The sequence below is a fragment of the Ornithodoros turicata genome, chromosome 3, assembly GCF_037126465.1.
Source record: "Ornithodoros turicata isolate Travis chromosome 3, ASM3712646v1, whole genome shotgun sequence".
Taxonomy (NCBI): Eukaryota; Metazoa; Arthropoda; class Arachnida; order Ixodida; family Argasidae; genus Ornithodoros; species Ornithodoros turicata.
This window is the reverse complement of record NC_088203.1, coordinates 42,194,152-42,218,266: the sequence shown is the minus strand read 5'-3', so window position 1 is coordinate 42,218,266 and position 24,115 is coordinate 42,194,152. Positions and strand designations below refer to the sequence as shown.

The 24,115-nt window shown below is 45.4% G+C and overlaps 1 protein-coding gene across 1 annotated transcript in view; it reads right to left on the bottom strand.

The window, feature by feature from the left end:
- The window catches only part of LOC135388443 (uncharacterized), a 70,140-nt gene that overhangs the window by 37,478 nt on the left and 8,547 nt on the right, over positions 1–24,115 (bottom strand). Inside the window, exon 2 of the mRNA XM_064618014.1 lies at positions 9,489–9,613. Within this exon, the coding sequence (XP_064474084.1) occupies positions 9,489–9,613 (125 nt within the window). The remainder of the gene's footprint in view (positions 1–9,488; positions 9,614–24,115) is intronic.

Here is a 24,115-nt window from a genome sequence, read left to right as displayed (position 1 = left end):
TGCTCTTGAGGATCTGGAGCACATTCTTCTTCATTGCCCTCACTACGAACCTTTCTCGAACCACACTCTCCGAGTCTCTTCGTCAGCTGGACTCTCGCCCTTTCTCCCTACCGAAATTGCTTGGTCCCTGGCCCAATCCAGCCCAGCAACGCTCTGCGCTCAAAGGTCTTCTGACATTTCTGGACACCATCGGACTTCGATCGTTATTGTAAAGGGGCACGTTATTTTATTCCCCCCATTCCACCAAGCACTGGGGTAGAGTATCGCCTGTTGCGATGAAACTCCCCACTCTCCAAGGCCGAAAATAAAGTTGTTGTTGTTGTTGATCACGTGAGACTTTCGTTCGCCAATCCTGGATCACCACCCCATGCTCTACCACCTGCTGCTGTGAAGCCTATGGCAGCGCACATAGCGAGCTTCCTGCACAGCGCATGCGCATTTCACCAGAGTCTGCCGGAAGCGATGGCGGCCGGTAGGCCTAAGCCGCGGTTCACGAAGAGTTTTTCATCAAATCTTGGGTATGTTTCGATTAATATAGTTACTAGAAACGCACAGGAAACGGATTTGATCACAATGGGACGAATATTTGCCTGAAATGTTCCATTTCCATCATCAACCCAAGCTACTTAAACTGGCGGTTTAAGTCCCATGCATTTGAATGGGACGTATTTTAAACCAGGTGAGGGGCTAGTTTAACGTCGGTCTAAGTACGTTGCAACTACTGTGGGCGTGTGTGTTGAAAAAGCTATCGTAGACTGGTTGCGGTAGGTGATGTTGCACTAATTCGAAGTTAACTGGTAAAAATTAAGCAGAATCGTTTTAAATGCACGGTTAGTAAACAAAAACGGCGTAACGCTTGCCCGGGGATACGAAATGCGGTTGTTGTTTTTAGAAGGCGCTATTACGAACTTTTGCATAACAAACGTAAAACACCGTCAAAGTGTGGTCAAAGAGAGTGACATCGACATGTGCCACTGGACAAAATCCATATACCAATCCAAGGGACCGAGAGAGCGTGTGGATGGCCGAACGTCAATGTGCATCTTCAAAAACAAAGCATAAGTAGTGTTGGCGCTTATTATGAGCGTCATCTCCTGTGATACACACTGTAAGCGCCCCCGTCATTGTACAGTAAGACCGATAACATGCTAGATGGTTGTTGCGAGCCCCGATGGAGAAATTGAGGGGCGTTGTCCACTGACATGCTTATCAACCATCCCAGTATCTATCATCTCTTCGCAGCGTGTCTAATCTCTAGAGACATTTAACAGTGCAATAGGACTGATCATAAAGTGCATTAGCGTCTTGCGGCTGTTGTGTGGATACTATTAAGGCATGGAGATATTGCATGTTGTTGCACTACACTGAACACGAAATCTGAGCAGATTTTACGTTCCCAGATTATGAAAATACCGGAGCAAAGCGAAGGAGGTCCTCATTTCCCCTGGATTCACATGCAAGCATAGATGAAACTGAAATGTGTGTTTTACTTACTTCAGCATGCCACAGCAGAACAGACCAACGAAGCTCAGTTATTCAGGTATCGTGTTACCACTGCTACATTAGAAAACATTTAAAGGGACAGCTGCTTACATATATATAGATTTATCATTTGGTAACAGTAGATGTGTTTTTGTAGGGCTGCTTCTGCAAAAGACACTACACAGCAATGTGCTAAAGGAGGCTGCAAACCTTTTGCAAGCATCATTACTATTGCAGGTACATAACCATGACCAATCACTGACAGCTTTTCTGCATTGTACAAGCACACATATACTGGAGGTCCTCTCTTGAAAATTTCTGCTATGCTGGACTCATTCATCACAACAACTTTGTATTCGTGAGCTTTTTGTTTATATTCAGACAATAAAGGCTAATACGTAGTTCCACAAGGATGACTTTTTTTCATAGAAGCGTGCACTCTGGATATCCTGCTCAATTAGTTGTCAAGGTCACATGAGAACATAAGTGAGCAATGGCGCTCAAGGAAAAAGAAAATCCTTGCTACATTCCACATGCTGACTCCACCAATATATCTGAGATGTCGTACTGCAATACAGTTGAATTGCACAGGAATAAAGAGCAATGTGTACAGAAACTTTGAAGGTCCCTTGCTCCCGTTGAACTGCACTTAAAGTTGAAAATTAGATCAACTGCAATTACTGCATATAGCACCTTCCAGATGAATATAACAAAACATATAGTATATATACATAAACATATATTATATATATATATAATATATATATATATATATAAACATATAGTATATATATAGTATATATACTATAGACTCATCAATAGATAGTATTGACAATTATAATAGGAGTCAGCTGGTTCATGGAACACCAAATTGGAAATGTGGTTCTCCCATACTGTAACATGAGCGCATGGATAAATTGTACATGGCCACATGACAGTTGTCAACTACTTAAAAGAAAGTTAGCTTCCTTTAACATGGGTACAGATTTGTCCAGCCAGTGCAGCCGTTTATATGCACACTGAACACACGAGCACGTGGAAGAACACGCACCCATGTTAACAGTAGCTATCGTTCTTTTACGTTATTGACAGAGTCTGCCGTATGGCCGCATAGTTTATTTCTGTGCTCATGTGTTCAGTGTGGATATGGACGACAGTAGTAAAGCAGGGTAAACAAGCACCCATGTTACACTAGCTCTCCTTCTTTTACGTCATTGATAGCTGTCATATGGCCACAGAGTTTATCCATGTGCTCATCTGTTCAGTGTGAATACAGCGCTAAACAAAAAAAAAACGGTGTCCCTTATGTGTCTCCTGAAGCTCAATGCTTTTCTTTCCAGCAAATATGTACGCATGCTGTTCTGCATCATTTTGTGAGCAGGACTGTTAAAAATTGCTCGACGCACTGCAGCTTTACATTGGTGTGATCTGTGCACTCGTTTTGTGTAGCCTCATATCCTGTACAGGTAAATCTTAAGAACCAAAAAAACACATCCTTATGGAATCATGCCATATGATTTATCATATACACCTGGGTCATTCCAGGCCAAATCACCCAAAGGTCGTGCTCGACCCCCCTCAGTTTTGCTTCCACAAATTATCATGGACTCCTTATTGCAAATAAAGATATGTTCCCGAGTTTTACTGGACAATGTTGAACCGTTGTCGATTTACGCAGGGTCAAAGTTCGTCAGAATCGCGAAAACCATGCTACGAAAAAAGTTACCTACTGAGCAGGGTTTTGAGTCTAGGTGGACTTTAGTGACATAGAATGAAAGAGCGTGACCCTAACATTCTGCCAATATCAAGTTCTTCTCTCGTGTTTCATTTTCGGCCAGCGAAACAGGGCTGCTTTTTGGCGCTACTTCTTACAACTTTGCGCATTGCTAAGGGCACTTTTCGCACAAGCTGGAAGGGACAAATAAATTCACCGTGTTCTGTACCTTCCATACTTCAAAATCACATGTTTTGAAGGCCGACCACACACTACTTTTTGCCCCATTTAATCCCGAATGCCGTACTTTTGGTAAAGTTGGCCATTTTCAACGGCATTTTTGAAAACGAAGCGGTCGGCCGAGAACAATCCAAATAGATGGAGATGACAGATCAGTATATATACTAAAGCATATAAAAAATTGAGAAGGTACTTTTTGATAAGGGCGAGAAAATATTTTTTATATCCCACCCACTCTTCACATAGTTACGCTGAACGGCGCACGGGTGGGTCGCGAGGCTCTGGTTCGGATAACGTTTTTCCGTGTGGTGAAGTTTTCCTATCCCTTATGGAGAACCAGAACAGACATTATATTCAGCTAAGTCACATCTATGCTACTACCGCGTACTAGCCCGAGACGTTCATGTGGTGCTTGCTAATCTATCCACACTGAACAGCTTTCTCGTGATGATCACCGAAGCAGGCTGGAATGATAAAAACAGTTTATTTGCAATTCAGACAGGCTACATATTTTATTTTCGCGATTGTAACGGTTTGAAGTAAGAGCAAAAAGATACCCACATATATGAATGCACAACGATTTCATTATTATTTCATATTTTCTTTTGAAACGTTAAAAAGCAAAGGCAACCATTGGTAGGGTATCTCATTAGAAGTGACCACTACAGTTTCCTCTGTACGGCGAAAAGATAGGTCTTGAACGCTGCTCCGACTGGAGTTTCCGTGCGTGCCACGCACTTTCATACCGCAGTCCTTCATTTTGCACGCGCGATTTGCTGACGTTCCTACTTCGGCCATTGTTCAATACAACGGCTTCAGCAAGAAACCTGGAGCAATAACAACCTTTTTGGTTACCCAGCATGCATCACATGTCATAAAGACGATTACATATAAACTAATCAGCTGAGCCGCGGATGAGCTCTCCTAAGGCGATTTCAAGACCATGTGTTAAAGGTTACGCGGATGTACGAGCGCGTTTTTGGACGCTACAATGCAGCAAAAGCCATCCGCTCACAACATGCATTGCAATTAATCATAAGAAACGCGCATCTGAAGGGTTAGTATGGTTTGCTCATAACGTTCCTTGCGAGTGTGAAAGCATCGCTGTCGTTTCTCATGACTACCACTTTAAAACGCCGCGAATGAAATATACTCTGAGGAACACCTACTAACAATACTTACCAATGCACTGATAACAATAAAAACTACGCAGTTTATTAACAAAAGGGCTGGCGAAAAAGAGGACATGCTCATATCCGCCCGCAGGACGCGGCTTGTGAAACCTAGGCACGCGATGTGTTCGCGCGCCTCACAGGGAGCCGTCTCGTGCGGCCCTCGCGTAACCATGTGGGACAGAAAAAATATTTTCTCGCCGTTATCGAAAAGTACCTTCTCAATTTTTTATATACTTTAGTATAGATATTGATCTGTCATCTCCATGTATTTGGATTGCTCTCGGCCGACCGCTTGATTTTCAAAAATGCCGTTGAAAACGGCAAACTTTACCAAAACTACGGCATTTGGGATTAAATTGGGCAAAAAGTATTGTGTGGTCGGCCTTCAAAACATGTGATTTTGAAGTATAGAAGGTCGAGAACACGCTGGATTTATTTGTCCCTTCCAGCTTGTGCGAAAAGTGCCCTTAGCAAGACGCAAAGTTGTAAGAAATAGCGCCAAAAAGCAGCCCTGTTTCGCTGGCCGAAAATGAAACACGAGAGAAGAACTTGATATTGGCAGAATGTTAGGGTCACGCTCTTTCATTCTATCTTTCTAAAGTCCACCTAGACTCAAAACCCTGCTCAGTAGGTAACTTTTTTCGTAGTATGGTTTTCGCGATTCTGACGAACTTTGACCCCGCCTAAATCGACAACAGTTCAACATTGTCCAGTAAAACTAGGGAAAATATCTTTATTTGCAATAAGGAGTCCATGATAATTTTTGGAAGCAAAACTGAGAGGGGTCGAGCGCGACCTTTGGGTGATTTGGCCTGGACCCACCTGCATCCACATTGCAGTCATGCTTCTATTTATCGCAAATGACACAATGCCTCTAATTGTAATAGGAAAATTTGCTGACGGTAACAACATACAACACACCCGAAACACTACCCTCTAATTTGGCTGTGTTGTGCATGTCTTCAACGTGTTCTGAATAGCTGAGTTACAAAATAGTGAACCAAACCAATATTCTGCTAATATGCCCATTTGTGTAGTACATCACTTTACCTTCAATTATGTTACAACTTGTTCTCCTTGCACCAGCTCACGTGCATGCTAAGTGTCCACTGTTTTTGCTGCATGACATGTCCTGTACATTGCTACTCTCATTTCGCACTAGCTCTCCTCTTCCTTGACTCGCACTCCACCCATAAATGTACAGCAGTGAGTGGAGGATAAACAGAATATGGGCATACTACGGTCACAAAGTTCTGGTGTAACTAAGAATGTGTCATCAGCATCATGACAAATGATTCTAACATCTATGGATCTGTCATTCGAAACAGTGCCTGAATGCTGTTGCAATACAAGATACCGCGTACATAAATTTACTGTCGGAAAGCCTTCACATCCTCACCAGGAAAATGTGTGGCGTCACGAGCACACTGCTTTCACTGCATGACTGGTCCCAAATGCCTGTGATGTATGATTGTATATGTGTCTATAATACTAAAAGTTATGCGTGTGGGAGTCACCTGCAGGATAAGGTCACACTTGCATCAGTGTTCTTTCTGTTTACATAGCCTACAGTGTATCAAGCACTTGTACACACGTAGCGGACATGACATCAGGCTCGAAAGCGTATAAACGACGCTGCTGGAATGCCCCATCAATCGAGAGGCTATCTTGATCGTTGCAGTTCACCACACAGGCCGCACAACAGACGATAAAAAAGCGATGGTCCATGCGGATGACGTTATTATACACAACCACAATCGACGACCGAACACCGACAAAAGCACAACGATCACCTGCGCGAGGATACCGACTGCTGCCTTTCAAATAACATGACAAACGCTCTCTTTTTAGCGACCATATAACTTGCCATTAACAAATACAGAGGTAGGCATAACGTATAACCGACGATTACAGACACCCCGATCCGCAACCAGCTGCAGCAGCGCCAGCGCCGCCTGAACTTTTCTTCCGTTAACATCATAACCAAAAAACAAACGGGAGCCTTCCTCTTCACAATCCTGTCGTCTGCTACGTTCTCCCTCCCCTCAACCATCTCGTGACAATGTCAATAGTGCGCATGCGTTGTGGTCACCCTTTGGTCAACTGCTCTTCATAGCCGGAGAGATCACGTGATCGATTTAAACCCGACGTCACTAAACCAATGGTTCAAGTCGGCCGGTGAATACGGACTTCGGAGTTTGCGCACCATACGTCGGTCAGTAGACACAGCGAAAATATATCTGGCCATATCATTGTATCCAACTGAAACCTGGCACTTCAATTGGATAATGGCAGTTGAAGATAATTCAATTTTAATGGCGCATAAACAACTCAGGCAATAGTGCGCCAAAACCACCTTAAAATTGTGAGTAGTTTAAAATCAGACAATTATACTAAAATATTATTATGATAAAAATAAGCAGTTGAAGAAAAGGCAGAAACAATTGTTGGCATTGTGTGGCTGGTGTCGAGTTTGCCATACTAGGTGTTGAATATCAGTGTACGCTAGATATGCTATAGCATCAAAAGTACAGTGATATACACACTCAATATGTGGTAGGGATATGTGAAACCAATATAACACATACTTACATTTCAAACTCTCTTGAAAAAGGCAGTCCAGGACTGTCGGATTTGTCAGACTCGATACAAAGCCAGGAAGCATAGTGCACAGTGTGGAATGACTGTTTCATCTTTCGAAAGCAGAGGTACAGCCACCACGACCTTTCGTCATCTCAATGCTTCAGAGTGGCATAGCCTAGTATGAATTCAACTTCAGCATTTGCAGTACATCATCACGTCCCGATGCTCCTTTGAGATGCAGCAGACAGAATGTCCCTGAGGCGAGTGGCTTGCCGTTGCGGTTCTTTGCTTCGAAACAGGTCAAGAATAGTGAGTAATGATAGGTGAAACGTTCAGAATATGGCGAACAACACCAACACCAACCCAATGACCCGAAAAAGGCAGGATGAGTCGGGAATCACACAAGTTCGCAAGCTCGTCATATAGCAACCATTAGCTGGCCGGATACGGAACCATATGGAACGCCGTGCACAGATTGAAAAGGCAATCGTAGAACCTACTGCAGGTGTGAAATTCAGGGCATATTTTTTCTTTTTGATAGTCTGTAACAAAAGTATATTAACATATAAATGCCATTTCATGAAGGGAATTGTCAGGGTATTGCGTGACCACGTGACGCGTTTGAGCCAATTGTGGGTGTTGCCAGTGGCCCTCATGTCGACGTCATTTTGATGGTGGGCCGGGGTGGATATTATATATAAACGTATGTTTTCTCGGTTTGACGCTCGGTGCTGCACTCGGATGAAGTCGAATGTTCAAAATTGGAGTTCAGAGAAACCGTGGGGTTTTAATGCATGAATTTTCGTATGGAGAGTCCTTGTTAGGTGCTTTATCGACAACAAGTACGAAAGAGCTCCCACGACTTCTGGTCAGAGTCCCTTTAGATGTCACCTCATAGCTCCTTTTAATGACACCACACACGAAAGCTTGTTACGTTACGGAACTTCGAATGCTACATATCAGCGGGAAACGTTACGGTTTTCATTGTTACGGCTTTCGTGGTTGTGTATGGCGTTTCTTGAAAAGTTATCTTTCTTCACGCACTATGTATACGAGTATTGACGGCGAGTATTCTGTTCCTATGCCAATTGACATTGGCGTGCCCCAGGGCTCTGTTTTGGGCCCTGTCTTGTTCTCTCTGTATATCAATGACCTTCCACTGGTGTCCCATATTTTGTCAACCTACATGTATGCCGACGATACATGCTTTTTGTATAGTTCCTCAAACACTTCTGATATAGGCCCTGCAATGTCCTATGAGGCCAACAAAATCGTTCAGTGGTTCGAAGCGAATCGTTTATATTTAAACACGAGTAAGACGAAGTTTGTAATCTAGATCATCTATCAGTAGTACTCAGATTAATATTACCGTTCAGAATCAAGCTGTGGAACAAGTGCATGAAATTAAATATTTGGGAGTGTTGCTGGACTCATCTTTTTCTTGGAGGCCACATATTGACAAAGTCGCAAAAAATATATCGCAGTCCTGTCACGCTTTATTCCTTGCTAGACAGTACTTCCCCCTGTATGTGCTGCGTCAACTGTACTTTGCTCTGGTCCAGTGTCACTTGACTTACTGTGTTACCTCATGGGGCAATGCATTTAGAACATACCTTGAGCGTCTATTTAAACTACAAAAGAGAGCTGTCAGATTAATAACATTCTCTAATAGTCGAACGTCATGCGTTGGGTTGTTCAGTGAATTGAATATTTTGCCTTTTCCCGATCTGATTCGTGAAAGATGTACTTTGCTTGTCTTTTGTATTGTAACGATAAATGTGCCCTACAATAGCTCAATATTTAAAAAAATGCAACAGAAGCAATCGAAGTGTTGCTTTACAAGATTACATTTTGTATAGGCCAAAGAATGCATATGGTACCCGTTTGACTGTGCGCTTTGGTACGAGACTGTGGAATGCCTTACCGTTTGATGTGAAGACTAGTCATTGTTTCGCCGCGAAGTTGAGACAGCATATACTTGCCTCATCAAAATACTTGAAAATTGTTTAGTATTTCAGTTACCGCTTCAACGTTGATGTTTTTTAACTGTGTGTCGATGGTGTTTTACACTGTGTGTCGCAGGAGTCTCGACTAGCATGCGATACTGACCCTGTACCACAGTATTTCCTCTGGCTGCAATGCCTTGTGTTTTTTTAAATAAATAAATAACTAAACAACGCAAAATAGAGAAGGACGCAGTTTCTACAAGAAACCCCAACATGTTCGGTATTGAATCCATAAATACACTAGACGAAAAATATTCACGTCAGGTATCCATTCGGAAAGACACTCACATTTACGATTATGCAGCCCCCGTTATCTGTTCTTAATCCTTTCCCTGGAAGCTCGTAGCGATGGCCCTCGATGTCTGTGCATTTTCCATAAGGAGCTGCCCCAGCAGAGACGTGAAAAATGCATGCTGCAAAGGACAAATCAGAATGGTACACAATTTGCTCGTTTGCGAATTGCTGGTGGTGCGTCTGAGAACCTCACTCTTTACTTTAGAGAATTCGTTACGTCGCGAGACATTATGCAATCATAAACAAGGCCACAGCGGTCGGTCTGTCAATTACTTTTGCAATGAATTTTCTCTACGTGAGGGTTCTCGAACGTGCATCGAGATCTGGGCGCACGGCATTTAAAGAAGAAATTCCTCGGACCAGACACGGGCCGGGACACCTAGAAATTTTTCGGGTCAGTTCCGGGCCATGTATAGAAGCAAAAGAAGGGCTCTGGCCGGGCTTGCACCTTAGAATGCGGTCTGTGCAATGCTCTATATTTCAGCAACTTGCCACGTCCTCGGCCGCGATCTAACCGGCCACCTGGGTATTGCTACCGACTCGTCTTCTTGACAAGGGGTGAGAGTGGCCAGCCAAAGCCGGCACAGTGGTAAGCCAACGGCTTGCTACTCGTGCGAGGCTGATTGATGAGCTGATAATTTTGACGTAAGCGTAATTTTAACGCAGGATGCACAGTAGGCGGTAAACTAGGGCAAAGACAAATGTTTAAGATGTTTCTAAGATTTCGGCCTGAAAAGGGCTGTCGATTCACACGATGCAACTTTAGTTGCACCACCAAGTTGCACCCTGTGAACGGCGAAGTTCTGGTTGCGCAACCCGAGTTGCAGGAGTTGCAGAGCCTTCACGAGCGATTTCTCCTGCAACTCTGGCTGCAACCTGTCAATCACACGGCTGTGCCTTGCAAGCGCCACCAATCAGGAAGACTTCCGTGTGGAGCCCTCCACCATCCGCGGATATCCGCAAGATACTTGCGGATGAAAATTTGGCACTTTCTGCGGTGTGCGGATCGGATGTCGTGGCTTGAGGTCGGATGCGGATCGGTTGCGGATGCGAAGGCAGCGGTTCGATAGCGGATCGGATGCGGATATACTGCGTGCTGTAATTTTTCCACCAGCAATATATTTGTATTGCGCGCCGTCAGCGAGCGCATGCTCGGGTTCACCTTAGACCATGCACGGCCAAGACGGGAGAGGAGGCATTCTGGAGTCTCTCTGGAGTCTGGAGTAGCGTTCAAAGATGAAAGATGAAAGTCACTGAAAAGGTTAGCCAGCTGTAGGACACGAACCCATGTCTTCTGGATTACCGGTCCAGGGCTCTACCAATTGAGCTAAGCTAACACGCCTTCTCAGCGACTTCCAGGGTGCGTCATCTGAAGGGACAAACCAGTCACTCTCTCTCACTCATCCTCCTTTCACTCTTACATTTTTGCACACTCATACACACATTCATACGTATTCTACCTGGATTTAACCGGTTGGTTACACGTGTGTAAGATACTATCTAACAAGGACACTGTGGTGGCACGAGCAGCCTCTGGGTGCGAAGGAAAGTGAATCCAGCATGCATGACTAGAGCCCAGTGTCCTAAGCAGTAACCGCATACGACGTGGGGTGGGCATGACGTAGCGCCTTGTGATCTTGCTGTTGCCACTCTTCCACGAGAACTTTGGAACGGTCGAAGTCATTCTGCGCTGAAGATGGCGGACGTTGAAGTTTCCATTTGCGCAAAATTGTAACACGTATTCAGGAAGAGAAATGGGGATAACAATATCTTTATGGTCTCTTCTAGAATTCGAGATGAAATCGGATGATCGTCGTTTGCCCTGTGTGTGTCGTTTGAAGATGGACCAAAGGCCAGGAGACATGTGTCGTTTGTTTGTCACTCGCTGTGCAGGAAGCAGTCCTCAGTAAAAGTAGCGTGCGCCTGGTGGTCAAGCCTGCATTCCTCGGTGGTGTAGTTTGTTATCGGGACCCATAGGATAAAAAAAATAGTGAAATCGTTTGAAAGGTAAATACCGCTTATTCGAGTGAAAGAGGGTCATATACGGAAAATAAAAATATAAGAATCGTACAATTATGTGGTCTGGAACTTTTTTTTTTATATGCGTTCGAATAAGCGGTATTTATATATATAACCTGATATAACCTGAAGCACTTCTATGGGCCTGTGGCACCAAAGTTTCGTCCGGCGACAGTAGCGCCAACTGCCCTCCTCTAGTGTAGAGCGCCCTTACTAGACGGTCATGTCCTGCGTGTTCCCTGCCTTACCGGGAACGTCATCTCTTGTGTGGAAATCCTTGCGCCGCGGCTATTTCGAGCCGCAGTGTAGGTGATACATGCCTATGTACGGAAAAACCTCCGGCTACACGACCACAAATGGCGCTGCAGAATAGGGTTCGGAGTGCCCCCAACGTCGTGAAACGGGCCCATACAGCACGAAAACCACGGCCTTGCTGAGCATAACGGGTTTGCAGGTAAGGTTAGGTTAGCGCACCTAAATAACGCAATAGCGTTAGGTTAGCGCAACAAAAATAATTTAATCGAAGGCGCGAATAATGTCTGTACTAATGCAATACGCATGTTTTTAATATAGCAATTCGCGCGGTCTGCCAGTAATACGTAAGATTATAGACAGAGCCGAGTACTCTTCCGGTTCCTGTCGCTCTCCATGTTGTTAGCTACGAGTTTGCTGTACCTTGACTGCGCACTTTGTAACTGTTCATAGCTGTTTTCTTCTTCTTCGTCGTCTTTTCAATTTCAAACCACGAAGTCCAACTTGGGACATTCCTCGGAGGGATGCCACATTTCAGGACAGTAGCCAGATATTGCTTTATTTGAGTGTCAAGAATGTGGACAGTACTGACTTTGGAGCTGTCGGTTCCTCTTCCTGCCTTTGCGATGTTTGTGGGTGCGTGTGAGGAAGCCTTCAAGGGCAACGTCAAGACATTCCTCACCTCCCAAGGGGTCAGGTCCAAGCTGTGTGAAGCGTTGGACACACTTGTTCCAAAGACATTGAGTTTCGTGTTCTTCATCGGTGTATGATGAACTATTTCACTTTTTTCTGAGGGTACGACAGTTCTGGTTTGCACGAGAAAGGAATGAAAAAGTACGAAGTAGTACTTTACGTCAGAAGGCACTGCAGCAAACAGCGAGACTAAGTTCGTAATCTCTGCACGTCGTTGTGATGTAACCAGAAGTTTTCTTTCCATGCAAAGGGATATGCATGGTTCTGTTGTCTATCCAGTGCTTTCAGTTGTAACCTAGATTACACATGATCTCTTGTAATTCTTTCATTCCTGTGTAGCATTTTGTCAAAGTGCACTTTTGCACACAGCTCCTTAATGTGCTATTTTTGTATTTTGACAGCCATGCAGAGTTCAGTAATGGCAAAATGTGCACAAAATAGCAGAAGCACAGAACATTGTCGATGCTTTGACATGTCTTTAGTACAAAAATGATGTTGTAATCAAAGTAGAAGTAGTCATCAGCAGGATGTGTACACACTGAACAAGGTTGTCATTGCTGGAAGCTGATACTATTGTGGCTGTTTTGCAAGATAAAGTATCACAGACTTCTAAACTGAGCTAATGTGCCTTCTTATCCCCCATAGCGTTTGTTACAGTGCCAAAAACTGTGGGCAGACATAGCACCACACAGTATGCAAATATCATATAATGTGATCTTCAAGTTCAAATATGTTCACTTCCACCTTCTTTGTACGAGAGATATGTGGAAAGTGGAGAGATATGTGAAAGTTATGTGCATGAGGACAGCTATAGCAGCATGCATTGGACATTAAGGTCCTGGGCCTCACATGTGTTTGCTGGAATGTGTACATTATCCTTTCGTGCTATTCAGTACATGGACTGTCATACTGGTTATTTTGCACATTATTCTGTCGTGGGTATTTATGATGAAAGATGGAAGTCACTGAAAAGTCACTGCGTTCCAGCCTCAGAACATCAATTGGCTAATGTGGGTATTTATACTGTTTACAACGGCATGGCGAATTTACCTGTGATAAAAGAAAGCAAGCCCTCACCTGGTCTCCTGTGTCCTTTGTTGCACGCATGTCGCTAGTGTTGATTCTTCTCTGTTTACAAATCGTTTATGAGTTTTTGCTCTTCAACAGCTGTTGTGATATTCCGCGGCTCGACATCGCGATGGAACAAACGCGCAGCGCGAGCGCCCGGCCCACACTATACGTAATGGTGACGTACCAGGTGACGTCATTATGACGAAATTTGTAGTTTGCCCCGCAACGGATGGATGGCGCTGACGATCTTTATCATGGCCGTCCTTGAAGACGTGGTGGCCAATGCAAGCTTCGCTACCATCTATATTTACCTTGGTCGATAGCTCTGATTGCAAAATGAACTGCAAGACATAAACGTTTTCTGGTCCTCCGATTGAAAATAAGCGTACGAAAATGCAGTCACGCGCGGAAAATTGCCAACAGCGAACTCAGAGAAAATAAAAATAAAAACATCGAAAATGGAAATACGTAACTTGAACTAATCTGATAATAAACTAACCCATGCTGTGCCGGCGCGTCCGCCCTGCTATGCATAACATGCGTTAAAATATGACTTTTATTCGCTAAAATCGACAATATCGAACACTCGTGAAGCTAGCAGGTTAATCAGTGATATCCACTTTTTAAACGAGGAATGTCACATTGCGAAGCAATCGAGCATCGTCTTTACTTCGAGTGAGTGAATGAGTGATTGAGGTTTTTCTGGCACATGAGCGACTAGGGCTATTATGCGCCAAGACAATGATAAAATGTTATATATTTAAAAAAGGGACATAATTCAGTTAAAATTTAGTTTCAAAGTACTTGATGCAACCAACATCATTTAAAAAAATTGTATACAGAATTAAAAGTAACCAGGGGCTCATCACCCAGCAAAAGGGCTGGATGGAAGGGAATGTTGTATTTGTAAAAGAGGGGAAAGTGGCGGCGACGGTGAGCTTCGTGCAGTGGGCACATTATCAGAATATGCAAAACGGAAAGCGGTTCCCTGCAAGGCGCACACTGGGGTGGATCCTCCTCCCGTAAAAGGAATCCGTGTGTCAGGTAGGTGTGGCCAATACGTAACCGAGCTGACAGAATTTCGTGAAACCGGTTATTGAAAGCATGTGTGGGCTTGCCTATGTCATGTTTGATTAGATGGAGTTTATTAGTGTTCTGTGTGTTCCATTGTTTTTGCCATTTCTCATTAATCGTCTTTCCTATGACTGAGCTCAAGTCTTCAGCTGCCACTTCTGTAAATGCGAGGTCGCCGGACAGTGCCTCGACAGCGGCCTTGTCGGCTTGCTCGTTGCCACGTACACCTACGTGACTTGGCACCCAGCAGAGTGTTAGAGATAAACCTTTCTTTGTAATTTGGCTGAATAAATGCTGGGCCTGTTGCACAAACGGGTTATTTTGTTTCCGTAAGCTACATATAGCTTGTAGACAGCTCAGGGAATCGGTGTACACGACTGACGTATCAATGTGAGAGTGTAACACATGATTAAAAGCAAGGATCACAGCGTATACCTCTGCACTGAAAATGGAAAAAGTGTTTGGCAGACGGCGAGACACAGCAGACGTGCCTGTGACCATTGTACATGAAACCTTTGAGCCCGTTTTAGAGCCATCCGTGTAAAGGGCGACATGGTCTCCAAAACTGTCCTTTAATGATAAGAACTCCTGCTGGAGCACAACTGTAGAAGTTTCTTGCTTTTTATATTTTAATAACGAGGTGTTGTGTGGGGGTGGTGGTTGCCATGGGGGAAGCCTCCCACCACTTGCTACTAGAGTCACCCTGCCCTGGTCAGGGAAGCCGTAAGCTTCCATTTCCAGGGACAGTCGCATACTAAAAGGAGGGATGACAGAAGGTCTGTTCAAAAACAGCGCTGGAAACGGGTTTCTGTGGCACAGGCTAGGGTAGGGTGCTGCGGGTAAGATCTCACTTTCATTGCATATGTAGAGGCAAGGTAAAATCTCCGTTTTTCGAGCAACCATTCATTGCACTCTGCATACAAGCTTTGAACTGGAGATGTTCGAAAAGCTCCCAACACCAGACGGAGACCCTGGTTCTTTACCTCGAGGCCGTGAATTTCTGTGAGATCAGGAATTTCGCAACCGGGAATATCGAGGCCCTCCTAAATAATTGTACACTATGAATAAGAACCACGTGCAGTACGACCTAGACTACAGTATTGCAAAATACTTGCTATTTCAGTTGAATCAAAAGACACGCCGAAAAGCAGATACGGGAACGCTGTGCGCGCTTTTGAAGTGCTCTACATTTCTGATTCAACCTTGTATGCTGGTACTAATCTTCCAGTAACCCGCGGGCTTGGTATGACGTAGCATCACGTGACCCCCCAGTAAACCAGAAATATCCCAGGTACGTCCCACAAAGGTCGCACACGTCGCATATGTCCGCCACGTCTATGCGACGTTACCTGTACGTCCAGAATGTGACTTTCAAAAATATCTTACTTTCTATATTCCTGGGACATCTCATAGATATAAAAAGAAAGGAGCAAGAGCGCGTTATTTTTCGGAGACATCTAGGGCACGTGACCCTAGTGGCATGACGTAAGCAAGAGGGAAAATTTTGGGGTTTACTACCTTATTTACCAAATAATCACATTATATATACACGGTAGCTTGAGTTAAAAACACGATATTTGCCAGCATGGGGTGTCAGGAACGTTCACAGGTATACGCTGACGTCGTTTGCAGACTCACAAGCTAACTGCAAAGACGTTGTCACCGTTGCAAACGTCATACGCCACGCTACACTTGATGAACGTACTCCAACAATTTGTATTTCAGTATATGCTCGTTCTGGTATCTCTTGAAATCCGCGTACGCGGTGGAGGGGCCAAAAAGGTAGCCTACGTCTTATATGGTCAACAAACTTCCCCCCAAGCCAGCTGGTGATAAGCATGTGTTGACGCTAAGTAACGCCAAGGCCGAAGCCTCTTGCGCAGAAGGCGTTCTTGTCCCTGGGAACAGGTTTGGTCAAGGAGTCCGCTATCATGTGCTCAGTTGGCATGTAAGACACCTTGAACTCTTTGTTCTCAACTTCGTTTCTCGCGTACAGGTAGCGCAGTTGGATATGTTTAGACCGTTGATGATGGATGGGATTATCAATTAGCTTAATCGCCGATTGATTATCGCAGTAGAGTTGCACCTCCCCAGTGCAATACTGTCGGAAACCGAGTTCATCCATGAAGGATTTCAGCCATTTGCCCTCCTTCATTGCTTCTGTCAGGGCAACATATTCGGATTCGCAGGTTGAGAGGGCTATTGGATGTTGCCTGGTTGATTTCCAGGAGACGGCGCCTTCTGACATTATGTACACGTAGGCGCTCCTAGATTTGCCGGTTTCGTCCTCATTCCAGCTTGCATCCGTGTAACCTGTGATTTGAGAACCAGAAGCACGATACGTGATCCCGGTGCTTCTCGTTCCATTGAGATAACGCAGCACTCGTTTAGCCATTTGCCAATGTGATTCGGTGAAGTTGTTGTTAAATTGGCTGAGATAACTAGTAGCAAAAGCGATGTCAGGTCTCGTTGCTTGGGCTAGATACATTAAGCTTCCGATAAGGTTTTGGTACGGAATGTTTCTCGGACTGCACTGTTGCTGCGTGTTTGCATGGTGAACGCCATCTTGATCGACGTTGTGTTCTTGTTTTGTGCCCAAGCCCTTTACTAACGGCGTTCCGACTTCCTTGCATGAAGCCATTCCGAATTTCTCCAAGATTTCGTCGATATACTTCCGCTGATGCAGTTTTATGCAGCGATTACGCTTTTCGTGGTTCACTTCAATGCCTAGAATATATTTCGGCTCTCCTAAGTCTTTCAGGTCTATCTTTTTCCCCAGGTCACCGATTGCCTTGACCAACGCATGCTGACTAGTTGCGGCCATAAGCATATCGTCGACGTAAACGCTCAGGAGGATCTTATCATTCGCGTTTTCCAGAACGTAGACGCATCTATCTGATTCGAGTCGTCTGTAACCGAGGCCTCGCAGAGTTTTGTCTAAGGTCTGGTACCACGTTCTTCCGGATTGTTTCAGGCCATAGATGGATTTGTGCAGTTTACAGACTTTGTGTGGTTGCATTGTGTTTCCGGGCGGCTGTTCCATGTATACCTCCTCTTCGAGAACACCATGCAGATACGCCGTCTTGACGTCGAGTTGACGCAAGTGCATGCTTGCTTCATTAGCAAGAGCAAGTAGCAATCGTAAGCTTGTCAACTTGACTACTGGCGAGTACGTTTCGTAGTAATCGATGCCGTGAACTTGACTAGCACCGACTGCAACGAGGCGAGCTTTATATTTTTGAATTGCTCCTTTTTCATCTCGTTTTATCCGGTAGACCCACTTTGACTTTACAACCTTCATTCCTGGCTTCCTGTCGACAAGTATCCATGTTCGTGCTTCGTGCAGTGATCGTAATTCGTCTTGCATTGCTTCCTTCCACTTTCCGGACTCTGGCGACGATTGTGCTTCTTGATAGCTGGAAGGCTCCTGCGGCTCAGAAGTCCCAACTTCTTGGGCCTGTTGGATAGCCTCGGGCTGCTCAGTATAAGTCGTTTTTGTCGGATCAACTTGCAAACGTTGGGGGGCTCTTGATACCCTGGTCGATCGACGCAGCGGTTGGATCGCGGGTATTATCTGCTCACTGACGGATGTGGGGGTTGAGTGAGAATTGGGGGTACTAGTGGATGATTCCTCATTATATGCAGAGCGATCAGCTAAGCCCGGGCTCGAACGGTTAGTCAGGGTACTGGACCAGGTATCGTCGTTGTTTATAAAGCTGTCACTGTGTTCTTCCGGCACATCTAAATCAGGTAGGGTCACAACAGAAGGACGTAGGTGATGTCGGGCGATATCGTCCGCTTCCAAGATCAAAAGGTCAGAACCTCTTTTATGCTCCATGAACGTGACATCTCTGCTGATGAAAACTCGCTTACGCTGAGGATCGTATAACCTGTATCCCTTGGTGTCTCCGGAGTAGCCGAGAAATATGCATGGAGAACTTCTAACATCCAACTTGTTTCTAGAAGGCGGTGGAATCCAGGCGTAAGCAGTACATCCGAAAACCTTGAAGTAACTAACTGACTGTTTTCGTCCTGTGTAAATTTCCTCGGGGATGCCTCCTTTCAGTACTTGCTTGCTACACCTGTTTCGTACATATGCTGCCGTGTTGACCGCTTCTGCCCAGAAATCCTGTGGTAATTGCGCATCCTGGAGTAAGGTCCGGGCAGTGTCCAGCAGTGTGCGGTTGGTGCGCTCAGCTATTCCATTTTGTGCCGGGGAGTAGGGGACTGTCTTTTCGTGCTTGATACCCTTATCTCTCAGAAGAGTTTCGAGCCAATGTGCAGTAAATTCTCCGCCGTTGTCAGTACGAACGGTGCGTACTCTTGCCCCAGTTTGAGTTTCCGCCCGTTGAATCGCTGTACGGATGAGTGATGGCACCTCATCCTTGTGTTTCAAAAAATGGACGATAATCTTCCTACTGCAATCGTCAATTATGACTAGAAAATATCTGCTTCCTCCCAATGAAGGCGGGAAAGGCCCGCACAGGTCCATGTGAAGCAAGTCATGAATTCTCCGCCTTGGCAGGCTGTTGGTGAGCTTGAATGGGTGCCGCGCGAATTTCCCCAAAATACAGCATTCGCAATCAGTCACCGGAGGAAGTAGACTTGGTAATCCACGTACGATATTATTTTGGGCCATAAAGAGGAGTGCAGTATGATTCAAATGGGCCATGCGGCGGTGCCATCCTACGGTCTCAATTTCTTGTGCTCTGCTTGCCTGCTGTGCCATAGGTAATGCAACATTCGCTTGCATCTTGTAAGTTCCGCCGATTTTCGTTCCACCGAATACGAAGTCGCTGCCGAGATATACATCGCACGTATTGCCGGAAAAAGTCACGTCCATACCTTTATCCGTCAACTTCGAAACAGACACGAGATTATCTACCATGCTGGGAATGTACAATACATCAGACGCTCTCAATGTGTTGCGTACTCCCTCATTGTCGACAGTGAATATGACTGTCCCGGTTCCGACGCAGTCAATTTCAGCCCCATCCGCTAGAGTAACTTTGCGGGTAGTATCCTCCTTGAAGTCATGTAAGACATCCTTTCTGCCGGTCATGTGGCTGCTAGCGCCGGAGTCGAGTGACCAGGCAGTGTCAGCACATGTAGGTTGAGATGAAGCGACTCGCAAGGCGAAATCACGAGGAGTGTCGGGTTGTTCTTCAAGCCTAGCTATCCGTGCCTTTGGCTGATAGGCTCCTCGGTGAACAGTCCGGGCATTTCCATGTCCTTTAAAAGGCGCGATGTTTCCTCGTGAAGTTTGACCTCGTCCTGCATAAGCATAACAATTTCGTGCAATATGACCCGGTCTTCCACAGTTGTAGCATTTGAAAGATTCGACGTCCCTTGGCCTGTGATTCGCTCTTACTTTGTAGGCGGTCTCATCGGTAGCGTCAGAGGCGGTCTGCCGCTGTTCTTCTCTTATAAGAGCATATCGTATCCTCTCAGGTGTGAGATCCGAGGCAGAGCACACGTCAAAACTTCGTGCCACACCTTGATATGCTCGTGGGAGCCCTTGGATGGCGATGGAGGCGATTTCAGCATCATCAAGACTGTCGCCGAGGCCACGAAGCTGTTCTCCCAAAGATTCAATTCGTTGCATGTATTGGGTAGCAGTCTCCTCTTTTCGCCATCTTATAGAGTTAAGGACCCGTCGAAGGCCTAGCTTCTTTTCCAGAATTCGTCCCCTGTGGACTCCTTCTAGGCGGTCCCAGGCACCTTTCGCTGTTGTTTGATTAAGCACGTAAGTAGTCTGGCTAGTTGACAGGGTTTGGACGATGATGTTCAACGCCTTTTGGTCGTTTTTGTCCCACAAGGTCCGTGCTTCTGCGGTCGTTGGTGGCAAGCTGTCGATGGCGCTCCATAAATCATTCGTCTTCAAATAAAGCACAATCTTAAACCTCCAAGTAGGATAATTGGTTCCGTCCAATTTTTCGATGCAAGAACTCTTCACTACGTCGTCCGCCATCCTCTTCGAAGAATTCCAGAGAAATCCAAAAGGTTAATATTGCCTTACCACTTCAAATCTTCCCAGTCGCTCAATCCATGTACGTCCCTGGGCCCATAACCAATGATGAGACAGGACTAGAGTCAGACAAAAAGCATCGTTACCGTTTTGAGGCTGCGGGCAGAATGACTGTGTGTCATCGCGTGCCCCGTGACAATCAGCTGTTTTTTATTATTCACTGGAGAAGAAGTGGAAGTCATTCGAGGTCCTGTGTTGTCGGACATCAGCTGGCGAGGATGGCAACATTTACCACACTACAATACGCTTATGGTGCCAAAAACCTTTCCATAATGTAGCCTTGAAATAAAACATTGTTACATATCTTATGAGAATGTGTGGCACCCCACTGCATAGTATATAGCATATTTCTGAAAGAACACATTTATAGCAATATGTGCAGATTTGAGAATATCATGTGAATATCCAAATATCCCGAAGTTGACGTTCGTGGAATGTGGAAAAAATGGGACAAACCATAGTCGCCAGGACGTACATGCGACGTCTACGGGCTCTCTGCAATGATCTATGGGATATCCAAACATCCAATTTGGGAAATCAGGTGGGCATCTCCCAGACGTCTATGGTTTACTGGTCCTAGAGCTGCCACCCCTTCCCCGGGAATTTTCGAACGGTTGGAGTCATTCTGCGCTCAAGATGGCGGTCGTTGAAGTTTCGATTTGCGCCAAATTGTAATGCGTATTCAGAAAGAGGAATGGGGACATCAATATTTTTCTCTCGTAGTAAACTAGCACTGCAACGAGGACTGACAGGGGAGAAAACAAACACTGTGCTAGACTTCCAACAACAGAAAATTTATTGACACCGAAACATGTTCCTTTTATGAATATCTCCGTTGTAATATTCCGCGTGTCACATTCCAGTCTACACATCAAATCCCTTTGTCCCACTTCTCTAGGAACATTACCTCTTTATCAAATAACGTCACGGGTGCCTGGCTGACGCATAGTGACACCCTTTTTCTTATTTGAAAGGCTTCTACAATCTCTCTCGTGCGCTGATCCGCTGAACGCCCCTTAACCACTGTCTTATGAAATTGTGGAGCGCAACCGCACTTACTGCAGTGGACGGCCAAGTGGCCTGATGGGGTTCCTCTCAAGGTGGCAGCGTGTTCTCTCAACCTTACATTAAGGCATCGACCCGTTTGTCCAATGTATGATTTTCGACATGACAGCGGGATGTCATAGATCACATTAGTTTTGCATTCCGCATACCTAGTAAGATGCTTTATGCTACACTGGCTGGTATCGCGATGGAAATGGAAATCGCGATGAAATCAGGTGCTATTAGAACCTAGGTGTTGTTACGTGCTGCTGTTACTCTTGTTAGCTCCTTAGGTGTTTGTTACTTGCTGTACGGCTGTACAAATATTAGCCAGGGTTAACCCTGGTAACAACCCTTCTCGACTCTGCTCGAAACAGGGTGAGCTATATAGGGTTGTGCCGTCAGACACACGCGCGTGTGGCCTTGTTGTCTGCTACACACGACAGTTGGCCCTCTTTTGCAGTAGTAAGTACTGACCACGTTTATCCGGAAATGCACATCTTGGCCAAAACACAATTAATTAATCAATTAGGGCTAATTGGGACCCCCACAGTAATCAGCACCCTCCAGGGAGCCGCTGACCGCCAAAAATCGCGTGTCAGCAACCGCGATTTTCAAACACCGCGAGTAGCAAAAGCTGCGACAGGTAAAAACCGCGAAAGTAAAAAACAGCGTTAAGCAAAAGAGGCAACGTTCAAAGACAGCCAGAGGCAAAACCGCGATAGGCAGAAACTGCGAAATGCAGAACCCGCGAGCAAACCTGCATAGAATTGAATTGAATAGAATTGAAGAGGGTACTTTTTGAGCACGCCGGTGCTGGCTGGCAGTGTTTCAGAGCGTTGACAAGACTTGAAATATGCTGGTCTCCACCGGACGCTGAAATTACTCATTCAAATACGGACATGGAAGAGCTAGAGAATGGCACACACTCATTCCCTGCCCACGTCAGCTATCACGTTCACTCTAGGAACTGATCCACGAAGCCTCCTAAGGTGGATGGAAGTAGATCAGACTTGTGCCCGTTACTCGAAAAAAGTAATTGATTACCGTTACCGTTACTTGTATCGAAAACCACCGAACCCTGCAAGTCTTGACGGTTTGCTGATTCCTGAACCTTTCTCGAGCACTCGTTCGGGAGCACCATTCCTTCTGTCTGTTAACGATGCCCTGGGTAATAGAGTGCTTATATTCTCCACGGCCCGCAACCTGCAATCGTTGTGAGAGAGCCCGCATTGGTACTGCGACGGAACTTTTAAGACAGCTCCTCGGCTCTTTGAGCAGCTCTACACTGTGCACGCAGTTACGTATAGCACAGTTATTCCCACAGTGTATGCACTGATGGAGAAGCGGAACGTCGATGCCTACAACGAGCTGTTCGACAGTCTCATACGGCTGGAGTCGGGCGTCAACCCAACAAGCATCCTCACAGACTTTGAGCAAGCCACACTTCAACGGTTGAGAACGAAGTTTCCAGATACTGAGATGCGAGGATGCTTCTTTCACTTACTCCCTTTACCTCTACTCCTCTACACCTTACTCCCGTAATCAACTACGTGGAGGACACATGGACAGGATGTGTCACTCGAGGGGGCGTAAGACGCTCTGGCCTGTTTCCCATCGAGCATTGGAATTGCTACGACGCCGTTTTACGTGATCTGCCTCACACGAACAACGCTGTGGAAGGGTGGCACTCCGAGTTCAGCAATCTCGTCGGATGTAGCCACCCTAATATATGCACATTCATAAACTGCCTGAAAGATGAACAGACCCTCACCGAGGCTAAAATTGAGACTGCTTAACTGGTAATAACCCTCCGCTCAGCAAGAAAGTATACAGGGACACGGCTCAGCGCATCAAAAGGATTGTTGAAGACTATCACAACCGCGACACTGAGGACTTCCTGCGGGCAATAGCTCATAATTTCGAACTGCAAGTATAAGTTCGCAGTTGCTAAGGTTTCCCTGACAGAGCGAATGGGTGCGAACGAAAGACGGCAATCTCGGAGGGCTCAAACACCACAAAATAAGAATACAATAAATAAGTCGTGCTGTTCAGCAACAAACTTGCATGTTGTCATCGATAGAGCCCTGCACGGGTCAGAATTTACTGACCAGCGCCTACTTTCGATGTTCAATCTGCATGCCACAGTTGGGCCATGCCGGGTCGCGCGGGCCTCGAAATCATGTCGACATATGTATAGAGAAAACCGCTACCTACGAGTACGCGTCCAATACACCTGTAGGCGAATATAGGGCCCTGTTGTCGGTATTCTAGAGGGAAAACTTCAAACAAAAAAAGGAAGGAAGAGGGAGAAAGAGAGAAGGGGGCGGATGAAATAAATAAATAAAAAATGGCCAATATGCATGGAATGCAGTCACTATATAATCACTTTATGATTACTGTGCAGACTCTGATACTTTAGAGTGACTACAGCCACAGC